Source organism: Calonectris borealis, chromosome 3, assembly GCF_964195595.1.
Source record: "Calonectris borealis chromosome 3, bCalBor7.hap1.2, whole genome shotgun sequence".
Taxonomy (NCBI): domain Eukaryota; kingdom Metazoa; phylum Chordata; class Aves; order Procellariiformes; family Procellariidae; genus Calonectris; species Calonectris borealis.
The window spans coordinates 55,786,242-55,804,851 of NC_134314.1; the positions used below are offsets into that span (position 1 = coordinate 55,786,242).

The 18,610-nt window shown below is 41.9% G+C and overlaps 1 protein-coding gene across 1 annotated transcript; it reads right to left on the minus strand.

Annotated features, from left to right (window-relative positions):
• Nucleotides 1-284: 284 nt before the first annotated feature.
• LOC142080399 (amine sulfotransferase-like) lies at nt 285-12,682 on the minus strand. The gene is made up of 7 exons (XM_075145720.1): nt 12,574-12,682; nt 8,876-9,045; nt 6,212-6,420; nt 4,074-4,200; nt 3,383-3,477; nt 2,284-2,464; nt 285-1,496 (listed from the first exon to the last, which is right to left on the minus strand). The coding sequence occupies exons 2-7, from the start codon at nt 9,012-9,014 to the stop codon at nt 1,372-1,374; spliced, it is 876 nt and encodes a 291-aa protein (XP_075001821.1). The 5' UTR covers nt 9,015-9,045; nt 12,574-12,682; the 3' UTR covers nt 285-1,371.
• Nucleotides 12,683-18,610: the final 5,928 nt, after the last annotated feature.

The window sequence follows — 18,610 nt, forward strand, 5'->3', positions numbered from 1 at the left end:
CAAGCCGCTGCATGGAGTTGAATCATGGACAGGTTAAATGATAGCGAGTCAATGAGTATTTAAGGAAGGATGTAGACATAGGTAGCTGGTAGTTTTTTACATCAGTAGCACTAGCACATCATCAGGTATGATAGAGTGGACGTTCACTTAAAAACTGCTATGACTATGGCTTGTGTTTTTTCTCAGTATTTCAAGTAGCAAATTGTCAGACATGACCTCGAGAACCATTGCACAAGAACAGACAGTGCAATGAAGTGTTTCAGTCGATAGGCAACACCAGAGAATGCAACATGAGGTCATTTTTAATAGCAAACAGTTGAGTATCAGTGTTTACCAAGGAAACAGGAACTCAAACATATCAAAGCATAACCATACCACAGCTGGTCAATCTTACTTCCAGTCTGGACATTGAAGGTTCTACCAAAAGAAGCCACATGAAATGCACAAGTGAAACATTTTTCAGAAAGTTATTAGCAACACCTAAAATCTGTCCTCACTTGGTTGTCTACAACTCTCGTATTATTGAAGCCGATGAAAGTAAAAGCAAACATGAAGAAAGGAAATCAGTTTACTTAGTGTCGTGGTTCAGCCCCAGCTGGCAACTAAGCACCACACAGCCGTGCTCGCTCACTGCCCCCCAGTAGGAAGCGGGAGAGAATTGGAAAAGTGAAAAAACTCATGAGTTGAGATAAAGACAGTTTAATAGGGAAAGCAAAAGCCGCATGTGCAAGCAAAGCAAAACAAGGAATTCATTCACTACTTCCCATCGGCAGGCAGGTGTTCAGCCATCTCCAGGAAAGCAGGGCTCCATCACAAGTAACAGTTACTTGGGAAGACAAACGCCATCACTCTGAACGTCCCCCCTTCGTTCTTCCCCCAGCTTTATACACTAAGCATGATGTCATATGGTATGGAATATCCCTTTGATCAATTGGGACCAGCTGTCCCAGCTGTGTCCCCTCCCAACTTCTTGTGCACCCCCAGCCTACTCGCTGGTGGGGTGGGGTGCGAAGCAGAAAAGACCTTGACTCTGTGTAAGCACTGCTCAGCAATAACCAAAACATCCCTGTGTTATCAACAGTTTCCAGCACAAATCCAAAACACAGCCCCATACTAGCTACTATGAAGAAACTAAACTTTGTCCTAGCCAAAACCAGCACACTAAGAAAGTTAATTAAAATACCTTGTAAAATTACGAACAGGAAACTGGTGGAATTTAATAGCTTCCTCAGACAACTCACATTTTTTAACTGAGTTGCCATCATTATTATTTCTATAACATAGCTGAAAATGAATGTATTTTCTTCTTCCAGAACTTCAGATATGTCCATCCAGTATAAACACCAAAGGATGATGAAACTCAAAACCAGCCTACATTTCATCGTTAATATCCCAGATGAATTTGATGGGCAGGATCTTCATTTTCTCTTTAAGAACTTTGTCAAACCTTTCACTCTGTGCCACTGTCATGATGTTTTTCCAGTCTCCAATAGTGCCTGAGGAGAGAGGCAGCAAAGGGAGGTGAGAAACAGAACATGCACCTCTCTGAAGCCTGCTGCAAACAGTGAGTGCTATCTTGGGAAGCAATTCCTGGCTTCCTCAGCATCTCCCTGTCGCTGGTCTGCCGAGTGAGGCTCTGTGTGCTCTTTTGAGGACATACTTCCAAATCTAGGTGCTGTGAATAAAACACAGCATAGACCTATAAATCTGACTCCTCATAAAGTTATTCAACTCATTTGTTCTGGTGTTTTACTGATTCCTTTGAGATCAAAGAGGAAATTATTAAAAGCAACACCTCTTGTTTTTCTCTCAGTGCACCACTCTCTTTAATCCTTGGAGGTCTCCTCCTATGCTGAGCGTTAGGACATCTTAGCAATGCCCAGGAGTCCAGAGATGCCATGTATGGACTCGGAGGGCAGTTGGTCAAGAAGGTCTATGCTCACACAATTAAGGTGACTCTTGCCTTGAAAAGTAAGAAGCAGTAAAAAAAAGTATTATCTTACCCCTGACTCAGTACAACCCTTAAATCCTTCCTGTATCTGACAGGTGTGTTACAACTTGCATTACAATTAGCAAAACATTGCCTTTTTATTATCCTCAGGAAAATATGGTAAAATCATTGATGCCACGGCAATAAAATGCTCTTATAAATTTAATTTGCCACTAACCTGAACACTCCCTCTGAAAATGGGGCCTTCCAGCTGAGGCCAGAAACCCTAGGTTCATCTCACACCAAGAAGTGTGGGATTAAATAGTTGCTGCATCGGATTGCTTCCACTTTACCTTTTCGTAGAAAACTACCCTTGTCTTTTGCTATGATGTCATCTGGCAGGTTCTCATAGTTTGCCCTGGGATCTTTTCTCATGTTCTCAAATGTAGCCTGTCTCACAACACTGTCCAATTCCTCTTCGCTCAGCTTCTTGTCTAGGAAGTCGCAGATCTTCAGCACAGCACTTCTGAGATCCTGCAATAATGTTACTTTGAAGAGTCTTGATGATGCAAAGAACTAAATGCATACAGGAGTGGAATACAGGATAATAAAGGACATATATTTGGGTGAAAAACTGACGACAGTTTTTACATGAGCATAGTACCGCTTGCCTCAGTTGAACACTGGAGAGCAGTGACACTGTAGCTCACTGCAGCAGTGTGCCCTCGGAGATGGGGAATTCTGTGTTCTGCTCCCCACGCTGCAAACCCAGTCTGCATCTTGCATTAGATGCCCTGGCAAAGTCACCCCTGGAATAGCGCCTGTCACTGTGAAGGCACTCAACCCGTGGGGGTTTTGTCAGTCTTGTTGTCCTAGCAAGGGACTCAACATGAGCAACCCCAGGCTCCAAAGGGCGAGGAGCCAGTGCAGTGGCACGTGACGTGGGCTGCGCTGCCGTGGCTGGGGCGCTCTGGGGCTTTCCCGCAAGGAGAAGGGCAGCCACCTCGGAGAAATGAGAAGTCTCACAAAAGCCTGGGCAGCCACCAAGCAGGAAACTTCTGGTCAGCAATTTGAGAGCTCCTCAAGTACTTTAAAGCCTGCCTCTTAAGCACTTCTTTCCTTTAGTGGAACTGTCCTTATGAGCACAACATTCCTGTTGAAGATATTTGCGAAAGTCTTGTTCTGTACTACTTCAGAAAGGATTTTTTGGGATGGCAGTGAAGATAACTTCTGTCATATTGGGAAGTGTTTTACCTAAAAATTGTATAGTAATTGATAAGACCTTGGACTAATGAGACAAATTACTTCATCCTCTCAGAAGTCTCAATTTGAATCTACCCCACAGCGGATTAAGCACTTTCCAATATAAAGTGTAATTATAAAGAGCTGTCTGAAAATGCACTCAATATAGGAAGAGAATATCTTGAATACAGTTATACTAATTGACCTCACCTTTTTCATTTCTTCATAGGTAAGGAAGAGTATATTGAAATCTTCTGCATGACTGTACCAGCCTGCAACATGATCCAGCCACGAACTGGCAAGTACTTAGCAAGGGAAATTATTAAAACAAAAAAATAAAGATAAATACTATTAACAGCTAGCAGTAAAACAGTAAAATTATCAGTCATTTAAGTCTTTGAAAGGGTTTTTTTAAATACTATTTTTTGATAATTTGAGGGATGCATGCTCACAGTCTTTGTGACAATTCTCCGAGCTAATGTGGCAACTCCCCTTTTGTTTCTAGTAATCTGAACTAATACTGGCAGAAGCAAAAAACTACTTCTCTATCTTTGCTGTACAGTGTCTATTCTTATGGGTTCAGCTCCGTTAACCAAGTGCAGAAACTGTTAAGAGATTTTCAATCATAATGGTTATATTCTGAATCAGCATTCAATCCAGATAAAATAAGCAGTTTGCATGTTGTTGGGGAGCAGCAAAGCTATGCTATGACTATGCTATTCCCTTTGGACCAGCTTTCACCACAAAATGGTGTCAAGCTCAGACAGCCTCTGCAGCTTTGGATTCAGGTTACAGCATAGCTGAGGATGCTGGTAACTGATATTTATTGGTATAATTAATCTCTGTTCAATCTGAGGTCATGGAATAGGATTTGGGCTCCTTAGTAAAAAAGATATCTTACCTTTGCCAGCTAAAAATCTCTCCATAAAAAGGTTAAAATCTGGTACTTCCTCTAGTGTGGATATGAATTTGGAGAAGTGGTAGTAAGAAACCATAACATCCTTAGGGTTCCTGGTAACATAAATAATCTGCAAAACAATAAGAAGATTAGTCTCAGAGATATTGAAGGACTCTGTTACCTTGATCATCAGTACGTTTTCCATACAGGTCCCACTAAAAATGTGTGAAAACAGTTTGAAGGTGACAATCACATTAGATAAATTCTGGATAATGTAGTGCTGTCAATTTGTTTATAGGTGGTGGTTTTTCTGTAGTTACAGTCATTCAGTGCCTGCGGCTAACTCTCTTCATGGGATCAGTGTTACAGGCTTCAGTGATACTGTTCACTTGTGCAAGGCAGTCGGGTTGCAATAACAAGACTAGAAAATCATTAGGTTGATTCAGCTTCACGTTTCTGTGGACAGTCACGATAAAATGAAGAAGAGTTTCTTGTAAATCCCAGCTTTGGTAGTGTTGACAGCATCAGTACTCTGTGACCTAAACTCCTGGCCTGTGGTGCTGGTGCCAGAGGCAGCACGCAGGCAGATTTTGAATGACATGTAAGAGGGAGCTCTGGCATCTTAAAAGAAGGAGCTGTTAGGGGCAAGGGTTATTTTGGCTCCTGCTGACTCCTGACCACAGGAGAGCTGCTGCCTCAGGCACAGAGCAGGCACCACCAGTGAGATGGGCAGCCTTCTGCCGCTCGTCTGGCAGCATGTGCCAGCTTCTACTAAGTTTCTGCTCCTTAACACTTAGTGTCTAATTAGGGAGAGAAAATAGAGCCTGGCATGTCACCCTTATGAGGTTACAAACGTTTGCAGGAAGTGACAGAAGAATCATGCTCTTGAACTGCCTTTCTAACTGGGTAAAATGACTACTTCTGATTCCTGCTTAATTGAAAAATTATCTGATTATCTTTAGCAAAACCAAAACCATTATTTCCAAGGTATATAAAATAAGGATTCCTAAACGCATTGCAGGAAAACTCAATAAATGCCTAGTTCAAAAGCTCTGACCTGAAATCACAGAAAAAGTTATTCTATGGTTTGATACAAAATACGAACAACCTGAGTGACATATTCAAGCGGAGGTGGAAAAGATGCCCCCCAAGCGGTATTTTTCTGAAGTCACAACAATTTGCATATTTTCTGACATGCGTGCTCTGTGTCATTTTGGGGCAATTTTCTCATTCTTTTTGGGCATCATTTGGATTTCAAATCTTGTGCATGTGAGCGTTCTCTTCCAAACTTCACTGGTACTGTGAAGAAAATGGTGAGCACATTGCAGTTTCCCATTACACCTGTGTCTGTGAAGAAGGTAAAACAGCAGCTCTAAGAGCTTGCCTCCCTAGCCCCTGTGGGCAGAGCTCTGCCACAGCTCTCTGCTCACTCAGCCATTGGAAGCCCTACATCAGAAATAAGGATGGAAGGGGCAGAAGTCATTGGGACCACTATAAGAAAGACTAGCAGAGGTATGAGATCCTTTGCCAGCGAGCAAAGTAACAATTTGCTGTAAGGTGGCTACGGCAATTCTCGGTGTCCTGTTAGAAGTATACATCACATATACATCTTCAGACTTGCCCATATGTCCATGTTCTGTCAGTGAGCCTTAGTATAGTTGCCTGGTTACACCTGTCTCTAAGGAGGCATTATCCATGGGAGACAGGCCCTGAGCTATGGCACAGTTCATGATGGAGAGTCCTATTCAGAAACTCACAGCACTGGGGAGCAAGAAAAGGCAGTTCTCATATTCCCTCTCTACCTACTATAGTCCCATCCTAATAATATTTTCAGTGTGTGGGACTTTTTTTTCAGACGTATAACTTCGCTGGAATCGGATGTTTCCAGGGGAAAATCAGGCAGATCCTCCTGAGATGCACCACACCTCTCTCTAACAGCATTGGGGCTGAGAGATTTGGCAAAAGGAAACAGAAGAAATGGGCTTTAGAAGGTCTCTGATCTCCCCACATATACGAAGCAGGTGATATTTATACCGAGAGATGGGGAACTGAAAGAGGAAAAAGGTAGAATTTGGACCAATTCACTGAGGCAAATCCGGCATGATTGGTTTTAAAGGAATTGTAAAAATAATATCACTTACACGTCCTCTTTTGTTTCTCAGGTCTCTTGGAACTAAGTAGTAAGGCAGGTGGGTGGCAAAAACACGAGGCAATGGAAGCTCTGCGTAATCCTTAATTTTTATTTTGTATTCCAGCCATGGGATTCTGTCCATGGTCTCCACATTTTCTGTTCCATTACGGTGGCCTTCATGAATTATTAAGCTCAAAATGTTCTGAGTCCACACAGTTCCTGAGAAGGAAACCTTTTTATTTGAACCTTGCTTGATTTTTTTTTTTAAATTAAAGATAGTATATTGTCATAGACAGAGCCTCTGTACAGCTATAATGAGTTTCACTTTGTGAATATAAATACAACCTCACATACTGAAGAAAGCAAACATTGTCTTGGTGACTGTCGAGTGCAGAAGGGAAGCATATTTTTTTTTGTCCCTGCAGAAAAGCCATGGCCAGTAACTAAACCTTCAGTTCCTTCACCCAGTATACTCAACTTCCACACAAATTATGTCTGTCCTCATCCTCTTGTGCAACATGAATTGCTGCATCTCTGTGGGCCATGCACCTAAAAATATCTCATACTGAGTGGATCTGGAAAAGACCTTTGCTTCCGGAACTCCTGTAAAGTGTTGTGAGATGTCACGAAACAAACAGCTGATAACACCATGTTTGTAAAGCACAAATGAGCCCCACAAAGCAAATGCTTGTGGCGACAGGCTCTCTAAAGTTCCTTGGGGAAGGTCTGACTCCTGGATCACAGCTGCTGGCAAGGATGATCTAAAAAGGCAGGACCTTGAAGGTGGCTGACCGCCGTGCCAGTATGTGTTCATGTGCCAGCTGGTCATGGTGGGAGGCAAATCCTGAATGATTAGCCCACTTGGGCAATGAGCAGAACTGTTTAGCTCTAGGTCCTCTGGTCTTCTCAGCACTATGCTAGCGCTGGTTCCTTTCCCCTTTTATACCATAGGCCAGTAAAGATGGACGCTTGAGAGAGTTCAAATCAATGCACAAGAGCATTGAATTACTGCTGTAGGTTACCCTGAACAAGCACAGAGAAGGGCAGGCATCTGAAACAGAAACCTAGTTGTTTCTGGGAAGGAAGCTCTTGGTTCTGGAGATTAGACTGTAGATTTGATGTTGTAGATTTGAAGTCACTGGGCAAGAAAAAGAAATATCCCTAGGATTCAGAGGAACAATACCCAGTGATTTCACAACTGTGTTGACTGTCTTGCTCTGCTTGGCATAATCAACTGGAAAATTTTTCTGCGCAGTGGTAGAAATTCAACAGAAAGATTGGAGGGTACCTTAGAGTGATAACTGGTGAGGAGGAAAGAGCATGGTGGGCCAGGATAGAGGAAAAGGTGTGAATGAGAGAGGGATGACATTCTGTGCAACTTATAACTCAAAATCATCTTCCAACTCCTTTGTGTCCCAGGGTAGCCCACCGCTTTGCAACACAAAACTCCTACTTCCAGAGATGTGCTCATCTCAGTGCCGTAACATCTTTACCCCTTAAATACTGCTTTCTATCCTCCCTCTCTGCCTTATTTGGAGAGCTCACCCCAGTGCTGCCTGACGATGAGCTAGCACCACTTGGGCTCCCTGTCCTCTCGCTCTGTTGCCCACGACCCCTCCACAGGCTTCTTGTATCACATCTACCTTCACCACAACCACACGTGGTGCTCCCCGCCACTCCTGGGCTTCACTCAAGAATGTCTTTCTGCCTTGGGTATTTCACTGAATACCTGAGGGAATAGTGAATTCCAGCAAGACGTTCAGTGACCCTAGGAAAAAGACGTATGCTAACAAAACGCTGGTTATGTTATCTGAAGGCTGCGTCTTGAAGGCTGCTGAAGAAAACCAGAGGATAATGGCAGAGGTTCCCAAGAGCACAAACAGAAGAGAATAGCAGAGGCCTTGAAAGTACAAGCACAGATTGGTACCAGAGATGTCAAGGCTTTAGTCATAAATCACTGCTCAATGCATGATCAAGCCATTAATTACTAATCACTGAAGAAATGCAGTCTTAAAAAATGGGTAGTCCAGTTTTAGAGCATAAAGTGAAACTGTATGGAAACATACAGGTCTAGGCATGTCAAGGCTTTAGATTTCATGTAAGATGACAGTGAAGCCAGGTGGTTGCTCAGTTGCATTTGCTTCGGAAATAGGAATGCAGAATTCATCATGCTAGTGTCCTGTATTGCTGTGTAGGTAAATAGTACTTCATTATCCTTGGAAGGAAGTATATATCATTGACTCACATTTGCTCTGATCTCCTGCTTGGTTGTAATTTGGATGCAGCAATCCCCAAACCACCTTCCATGTGAGCCCACAAATCATTCCAGATATCCCACAATCATGTCCAACACTCATGCACCCAGCCCTACCAAAACTATATATGTGTTTTGTGAGGCACAGGAGGTCAGTTTGGTTTGTGTGTAGCTTGCTCTGAGTACACCTACAAGACTGAGTCCAAGAACAAGATAGACCAATTCGGCTGGACATGAGCAGGAACCTTGTGTCTGGCTGTTCTGGCCATGGCTATGCAGGGTTTGTACTGAATGCTACACTGCATATATTCAGAGACAATTCAGGTCTAAAAGTAAAGCTAACAACCCTAGGTACTTCTGCAGTTAGATGGCTGAATAAAGGCAGATTTTTTCCCCCTTTAGAAACAATTCCATTCTTACCTGATTTTGGGTAAGTAGTTATAAATATGTCACTATCTTTGATTTCAAAATCCTCCAGGGAAGCTACGTACTCAAGTGAAGTATTTACACCAAAATAAAACCCTTTGTATTTGAATAGATATTCTTTTGATGGTTCCATTGTTAATCTATTGTCCTTATAGGCGAATAACCTGCAAAAAGAAAATGTAAAGTTGTATCTTTTTCTTTGGTTGCGTCATGGTTTACCAAGCACTATACAGCCGCTTGCTCACGCTCCCACCCTCACAGTGGGATGGGGGAGAGAATCTGAAGAGCAAAAGTAAGAAAACTCATGGGTTGAGATAAGAACAGTTTAATAAATGAAATAAAAAAAAATAATAATAATAATAATAATAATAATAATAATAATAAAAAACAACAACAACAACAACAACAACAACAACAACAATAATAATTTGTAATGAAATGGAAAACAAGGGGGGAGAGACAGAGAGAGACAGAGGAACAAAACCCAAGAAAAACAAGATGCAACCGCTCACCACCTGCTGACCGATACCCAGCCAGTCCCTGAGCAGCGATCACTGCCCCCCGGCCAACTCCTCCCAGTTTATATACTGAGCATGATGTCATATGGTATTGAATATCTCTTTGGCCGGTTTGGATCAGCTGTCTTGGCTGTGCCCCCTCCCAGCTTCTTGTGCACCTGGCAGAGCATGGGAAGCTGAAAAGTCCTTGACTAATGTAAGCACTACTTAGCAACAACTAAAACATCAGTGTGTTATCAACATCATTCTCATACTAAATCCAAAACACAGCACTATACCAGCTACTAGGAAGAAAATTAACTCTATCCCAGCCTAAACCAGGACAGGTTGTCATCTCACAGAAACAAACAAAAAAGCAAGGAATTCAAACAAAGAATCCAGTGCTGGCAAATTTTAGCAAAACTGATTTCAGCAAAATTCTGGAAACAATACACTGAAATTTAGCTTTCAGATTTTCACAAGAACATCACTCAGGATACATTTCTAATAAAAAAAAAAGAAAGGTGTATAGCAATACCCTTTACTCGTATACAAGTGTATGCTATGTACATGTAAAAACTAATGTAACTGAAGGCAACCTATGTAAAAATCATTTGTCAATGATTTGACATGGATCTGAATGACTGTAGAGTTTTCTTTGGGATGTCAGTAGCTCTTGAACGGAGCTAGCTTAACTACCATGCTCTCATTCTGCATTTTGTGACTGAAACCATGTTCAGAATGTCTTATTACAATTTCTGCCTCCTTCTACTTATCCTCTGTCTCATTACTAATGTTTCTCCCATAGGAAGCATAATTTCTGCAAACTAGGATGGGTAATCATGAACGTGTGTTATTTTCTTAAACATGCCTAGTGGTTTTATGAGATTCTTGTCTTGTGCCTCATTAACACCATTGCCGTATATTTGCCAGAAAAAAACATTAATCATCATTGTTGTGATTACTAGAGAAGAGCAAATGCTTGGGGAGATACAGGAAGAGTAACAGAGAGACTGAAGAGAGAGACTGACTCTTGTAGCTGAGCTAGAGCCAAATGGAGCATCTAGGTGTGAAGGTTTTGGTGTGTGTCTCTTCTGCAGTCTTTGAGCTGACGATACATCCGTGGATTTCAGTGAGCTTAACATCCCAGTCTCTCCCTCCCTGCTGTGTAGATGAACTATTTATTAATACCATTAGACAATGTACAAGCCTTGGCAGAAATGACATAAGCAAGTTCACCTCCAGACTTGGATATCACAAGCATTGTCTTATGTGGATTAAAATATATTTGGAAAGAGAGACTTTCCTATTTTGAATTTTGACTGGGTTTCTGTCCCCCGCCTTCCCCTTGCAATGTGACCGTTCCCATGCCGTCTTGGACTGCCTGTGTTTGCCATTGCTTCACCGTCGGGACATCACCATCGCTCCAGCGTCAGGGTATCACCCTTGCCCAGATTTGTTGAATCAGCCGATTGTGCAAGATGTACCGGCCAAGTGATCTGAATTCACCACAACAGGCAGTCCTTGGAAATGAGGCCGCCGATCCCACCTGTTATCATTGGCTTCTCTCCAGTTTGTGCTCTGCTTCCCCTTTGCCTTCCTCGTCTGTGAACTCCCCTGGCCGGGCGCTTGCCCCCCGCCCAGCCCTGGGCCGCCCCGCCCCGCCGCGCCGCGCCAGCAGGGCTGCCTTGGGCGGGAGCGCTGCCCTTCACCCCGCGCAGCCGAGGACCTGCCCTCCCGCTCGGGTCCCTCAGGAAGCAGCCGGGGATCTCTGGTGGCGTGGCTGCCCGGGCTGCTTGGCAGGGGAGGGTAAGGGGCGCGGCCGACACTGCCACGACCGGGGACACCTGCTGCCCACCCTGCCCCGGGCTGACGGGGCCGGGTTACCTCCAGCCTCCCTCAGTCGTGGCAAAGGCTGTGGCAGGCCCTGATCTAAACAACTCCTTGGGCATGCAGCGCTACCAAGTTTTAAGACAAATACACGCCTTTGTTTTAAGAGATTAATCAAATTTAGTTTCTCCTATTAACACCTGCACTTGGTATCGTTAGACAACAAAAAAATCCTTTGCTTTGGGGCAAGCTCAGTTCTACTGCCAAAGACCCGCGGGCAAAGAAATGCGGCTGGGTGTCCCCTTCCTGGGAGTACCGACCCCTGTGCTTGCGCTGCCCTCCCTCCACCCGTGACGGTGGCGTGGGCCATGGCCAGGGCAGCGAGGGGAGCGAGGGCAGGGAGTGAGGGCAGGGAGGGGAGCGAGGGGAGCCGCCGCTGCGTGTGATGAGGGGCTGCCTGCCTCACCTCACGGCGATGGGCACCGCCTGCGTCAAAGCCTGTGAGGTGCTTCAGCCTCACGGCGAAGCCTGAGTTTCACCGACTGAAACAATCCCCAACGAATCGGAGCTCTAAATGGAGAAAAACCCACGTTTGGAAACCAAGGGATTGGTACACTTTTAAATGCAAGTTGTGATAACAAAGCTGGGGAAGTCAGAATGCAAACATATGGAGAATGAGTGAAAAATGTTACAGATACAGCTGAAAGAGCAAGGAATTTATGGGAAACAGAAAGGGGACACATTCAATGCACAATATACAAAAACCTTCTTGATCTCGTTCTGTCAAAACCATGAGGTTTTATATCACTTTGGGACAAAGGTTATTGCACTGCTTGTTTCTTAGAGACGTATGAATATACCATGAAAAAATATACCATGGAAAAAAAGCCTTGCCCCGTTTCCTGGAAAGCCTATTCATGATCTAGTGTATATGACGGGAGAAAAAATAAACATTCAGGTGTGCTCGTTCCAGCCGGCTATGCATCTCAAAAACGCATCTCAAAGATCTGTCTCCAAATGCAGACACAAAGGCGTCTGCCAGTTAATCTCCTAAATCCACAGTGACCACACACTTTTACTCTGCTTAGTTAATTATCTCACAGTTACAACTCCGATTTCTTTGTTGAGTGATACAGAAAAACCCATAGGAGACTCCAGTTTCCACACCAGCACTGAGATAACCCTGCTCTGGACAGCCATCCTCCTCTCAGGCACGGACCAGCTCTAGCCCCTAGTTCTCTGCAACTCTTTCTGGCAGTACGGTCTAGAAAAGAGATCTATGTACAATTATTATTTTACTGAGAGGGTGATAGAGCATCAGGTAACTCACAGATCTACTGCTCTAACAATTTCAGGCATACTTACCTCCTCTGCTCTCCGTTCAGTGCCCACGGAGACGTGTGCTACTATTTCGCAGCTCGGTGAATGCAAGTAATTCTAGAGATGTGTGAGCTGTCACGTTTCCTTTTTAACTGAGATGTGAACCCGTGGACACTGCACTGGTTGGCTTGCTTTCAATATTTGCTTATCTTTAATGCAGACAGAGATTAGAGAACCAATATAACTCACAAAAAAGTGAAAGCAGCCCAGAAAGATTTTTGAAATTATTTAAATGCTCAATTTGATTTCTGTTCCTCCTTTTTTTATCAACAGGATTATTGAGGAAGATTGGAGAGGAGCAGAAGTGAATAAAATCTTTTGCTTTTTGCTAGATTTTGGCGTCTTTTTCTCAGCTTTCCCTGAAGTTTTGCCCAAATTGGTTTCTATCTCCAAGCTATGTGTGACAGTAGTCCCAAAGAATAGCTTGAATCCACTACTCCACTGAAGTGTTGATCAGACTGGTCCAACCTGGTCTTAGCCATGAGCTTGGAATGAGCTACTTGGGTTAATCACGTGTATGTGTTCATGTTAAGTTTTTCTGTGAGGTGTTTTATAACTGAAATAAAATAATGCCTGAGACTCTTCTCACTGAAACCTGCACTCCAACAATATCACAAAGAACAACATTTTGTTCCCCAGTTCTGTGTTGTGTTTTGTATAGGATTACTTTTTAACCTGGATCAATTCCCCAGGTAGTTTCCAAACTTGCACAACCGATCAGTCAGGTTGGTCAGCACGTGAATGAGCCAGAAAGAGGAGTAGGGCTGAGGTTTTTTTCACCACAAAGAAACCCATATGGTGAAAGATTAAGCCTGTTCTGCTTTGCTTTCTGCTCCAGTCAGGCATATCTCTAGTATTTTGTAACTGCAATTTCTATTCTGAGTGTTTAATAATAATGAAAGACAACATCTATTGATCCCAAAACTAGATGGGGAGGTGTTCCACCAGTTGTTCCAGCCCCTGGCACATCCCTCTGAAGAATCCAAAGAGTAACAACACATCAGCTTCGTGAACTAGCTGGAAAGCCAACAAGGTGTGAGTTAGGGCAAGAAGCGATATTTTCCAGTAAAAAGAAATAGCGTGTAAAGCCATTTGGCCTTTGGATAGATAGTGAGTGGGGAAAACATATGAATCCTAAGGATATTGTAAAACATCAGCATCCTAAAGTTAGGATTTGTCCCTGCTTGTCAGTAACACTGAATTACACTCTATCTGCTGTTAATTGAATATAGGTTTCATGTATATTATCTTTTTCAGGATGAATAGTCCATTACAATATTCATAATTAACCTTGGGATCCAATATATTGTAGATGCAGTTGCACAAATTTCAGTGGGAGACTGGGAAAGGAAATGTATGTTTTATTGTATAATTTAAACAAAACCAACGTTCTCGGTGCTATTAACATCTTATGTCCTTCTTTGGTTATTTCCTCTGGTACTTCACACAAATACATTTCTGTATATACTAATCATAGTTTTTTCACAAGCCTCTACAGGGACAGCAAACTGGTGTAGCTCTGAAGTTCCCTATACAGACAACAGACAGGTCTCCTGCCTACCTATACTGTAAAATTAAGATGTGAAGTAAATGGTTAAATGAGGCATATGGAATCCCACAATAAGTTTCATATAAGTTACTGCAAAATACATTCAACAAGTCATAGCAAAAAAGGGCAAACTAAATTAGACCACTTCAACACTCATTTTAGGAATCCGCATAGGAACAAGTTGTGGCCCAACTGAGGGGAAAAAAAAAGGTTTGTAAGGCATTCCTTTATTTTAGACATGCTTCAGGTACTATTACATACCAATAACATCTAGTATTGACTCTTATTGCACAAAATCCATGCCAAAGATACATGGTACCTGAGTTACTAGGGAAACTTCTCAGCAGTTAGCATTACCTAAGGGCCACAGTCAGTGTGGAAGGCTAAATGCAGCCATTTCTCATGAATACTGTGTCTGCTCTCTCCTGCAGGATTTCTGTCACCGGCATACTCTGTCTCCCTCTTTTCTTTCACTCCTGTAATTCTCAACTGAATGAGTTTTACCTGTGTGTCTTGTATCCAAGTTCCCAAGTTTAGCAAAGTGGCAGGGGGATTTTAGGTTTCTACAACAATTCTAAAAAACCATGAAAGAGATTTGTCTTTGAAAGATGAGGTGTTTGGACAGTTTTAGTTGTGTATCCTCACTAATGCACCAGAGCAGGATTCCAGCAGAGATGCTTAAACAAGTGCTGTTAATTTGAGGGTACATTTTTTCTTTCTCGGAGAGAGAGTTTTCTCTCTGATAGCCATTAGTTTGTGTTTTGTCCCCAGAGTTTTCTAGCTAATAAGAGGGAAGGGTTTCGTACATTTTACACTGCAGAAAAATGAACAGGGTGAACCTGAAGCCTGAGAAGTTTTGGAAAGAAGTTTTGATGTCAAAGCTAAACAATCCCAAATGTATATGTTGCACAGTGGGAATCACATGCTCTCACATAACATGAGTGGTATGTGAAAAGGAGATGTTGCCAGGGCAAAGTGGCAATCACAAGGAGGATTGGACTAATTTTCCTCAGCAAAGGATATGGAATAGTGAACCAAATAGGTTTACCATTTGGTGAAGCAAATTCTGAATTTTCTGCTATTATGTGTATTATTTGCACGTTTTAACTTGCATTTATCTGTTACTTTTCTTCTGGGAAAGCAAAGTAATTAACATAAATTTCAGTGACTTAGCTGTGGGCTAGCTGCGAGTGCTTGCTTCTTGACTCATATGCTCCAGAGGATATGTCAGCAAATATGAATTTTCATGCTGTTTTCAAATGGATCAAAAAAACCTAGAAAACAAGCTAGTCCAGCTAAAAAAAAAAGTGCTTGATCACTCCCATATTTTTCAGTCTTTAGATACAAAGTCATTTTACAAAGTTAAGCTCATAGGGAATGGGATGAATCTTGAGTAACACCTTGGTAAGGGCAGTGTGAGAACCAGGAGAGGAAGTAGTCTATAGTCTAGTAGTCTAGTAGTAGTCTAGTCTGACCCCCTGCTTCAGTACATTACTAGTCGATGAAGGTCAGAGTTCTCAAAAATATCAGCTATTTAAGCAAAGCAGGCTAACAGGCTGAGCACGAGATTCCTCTGTTCTAGTTTCAAAGATAGTGTCTTCCTTTTGAGTATGAGGATTTGACTAGTGCTGCATTATAACTCATTTTTCATAGGTGCTGCTTTTACTGGGAAATCAAAGTCATAACCAAACTGAAAGATGAATGATTTGCAGGAGTGTGTTAAATTTTGAATGGAGAATCTGAGAACATCATGTCCATGAAAGCAACCGTCAACTAGAAAACAGCTTTTTAAAAACTATAATGACTTTTTTCAATAATTTAAAATATTAAAATCCACTAGGGTAAGAGGAAACTGAGAGGAATGTTAAAAATCATAAGCATTAAATGTTGTAAAATATGTCTGACCTAAGAAATGTGACAAAACCAATGATACGACAATAAGATCACCTTTGAATTAGGCCTAAAACTCTCTCTTTTAACAAAGTCTAGCTACTTACCTTGGCTAGAGCTGAGCTTGAACTCTCCATTTCACACAACACCACCTCTTTGCATTTCCTGCCTTACAGTAAAATACGCCTGTGGTCACAGTTATCCATGTATTTAATTCACATTTGTGTATGTGTGCACATGTTTTAACAGAAATAAATAAAAAAAAAACTTGAGAAGGCCAGGGATTGAAGAACATGATTTTCTTTTCTCCCAGTTGGAGTAAAGACCTCAAATACTCCCAATTGCTTTGCATGACCAGTAGCTGAAAAGCATTACACCATCTACACAGTTTTTCTGTATGCATAGCAAAAATGATCAACTAGATACCTTATTACTTCTGTCTTGGCTGTTCCCCTCTAAAATGTCTGTATCTTCTCCACAAGCCTCCACCTTCTCAAGAACTATTTAGTGTTGCTGGCTTACAGTCTTGTAATGTTGGTTGCTTCACCCTGTTACACTTTCTCATACTCAAGGTATTTACAAGCACTTGTCTTTTACAGCTCTGCTTTTCTCCCTTTAGCCTGATTCAACTTCTGATATATCAGCTTGATGCTCTTGTTTGCTGTTTGAATAAAAACCTTTCTCCTTCAGTCTGTTTGGAAACACCTTATAGTTTGCCTTGGGATCATTTTTCATATCTTTGGATGTAATCTATTCCCACCACAGTCTCTAGTTCATCTTTTATTCAGATTTTTTTCTTCAGAGCTGTAGATTTTCAACACAGTGTCTCTCAGATCCTGCAAAGGAAGGAGTAGATGGGGACTGGAGGAGTATACCATTAAATAGCCCATGATACTCCATTCGAGACAAGGTTGTCAAGGCCCTTTGACATTTTACCTCTCAGTGCCACTTTGAACAAGGTTAAGTGCCAAAAGCTATATTTTGGCAAGAGGAACTCTTGATGTCTCTGGATTAGAACCAGTTAATGGAAAAATCTTTATTTGCTTAGTCTGTCTACTTTGAGACTATTTTTCTCCAAGTGAGGTGATGGGCTAATGTTGATTTTGGTCTTTGAAATCTCCAATTTTTTTCTCAAAATTCTACAGACTCTCCAGTTTGTTAAACCACTGCAAAGAACCCAGGCTTTTTTTCTGTGGAATTTAAGCTAGGATGCCACAAACTATATTATAGTTTATCATACACACAAAACCCAGAACTGTAATCTTGTGGCCACTAGCTGCCCATAGAGGAATGAAAAATATTACCCCATTGTAAACTGCTGAAAATCTAAGAATGAGGACAAAACTCTGCATGTTTTTCACTGATAAGTCTTGCACACTGTGATCCCCCTTAGAATACGATTTGTCCTATGTTCCCATGTAGCCAACAGCCCAGTTAAAATTGCAGATCATTGCCCATATTACACTGTAAGTTTGAGGTGAAAGGTAAATGAGAAAAAAGCTGTAGCAAAAGCATGGTATGAAATTACATCCCAATTATTGCCTGAAAAGTGCCCACAAAAGAAAATTGCAAACTGCAGAGAGTAGAATTCACTCCATAGCCCTGCTTCTCAGGACAGCAAGGGAAGAGATTGCAAAGGTGACAAAAATGCTTACTTGTTTGCTTGTTTGTTTATTGTGTCAGTATCATGCAATTATTTTAATCAATTATAGCTTATTTCATTATTCTTCTGTTACAGATGATTCACACCTTTTAATGAATATATTCCCTCGTCAATACTGCCTAGTCCATGGATGGATCTGAGGCTGATACAGCCATAGATACGACTTCAAATATCCTCTTCCTTACCCACAAGGAAATTAAGAAGAAGACAATGAATATCACTGCACTTAACATATTGTATCTATTTTTAATTTGCTCACACAGCGTAGTGTACAAGAGACTGAAATATATGAAACTCTCGAGTAGGTAAGAGCTATTGATCTGATTTGCATAAAGTCTGGGTTTTTCAAAGTTTTTGGAAAAAAAACGAAGATGAGTAACAGCACCAAATCAAGAACCAGGTAGTGACATTTGCAGAAAAATTTTCTGTGGGATTTAGATGCGGAGTCCTCCTTGCACTCTAACAGTTCCACAAGAAGAAGGAGGATGTGAGATCATTCCTCACCACATCTGTCAGCCCACAACTCTCCCTTCTTGTCGGTGCAAAACTGTAGGCCTGACGCATCCAATATGTAGGTAGCTTTGTACATTTACATAGCTATACGAGCTGCAAATGTGAACCCACTGTGATTTATACTGTGATTACAGATACATAAGTAAATCCTCTGGCAAAACCAGTTTCTTTATCAGACCACATCCAAAAGAACGCTGCCTTGAGTGGAAACTTTATTTGTCCATTTCGTTTTGCTTTTTGTTTTCTTTTTTCTGTTGGCAGGCTCTGGAGGGTGGAGAAGGGAAGGGAAAGAAGCAAGGCTTCAAAAGCTCCTAAATCCACCATTCACATAGAGGAGGAGAAGTTTATGCTGGGAACATGTGTTAAGGACAAAGGCTGATAATGCATTGTCTCCAAACAAGTTGCAG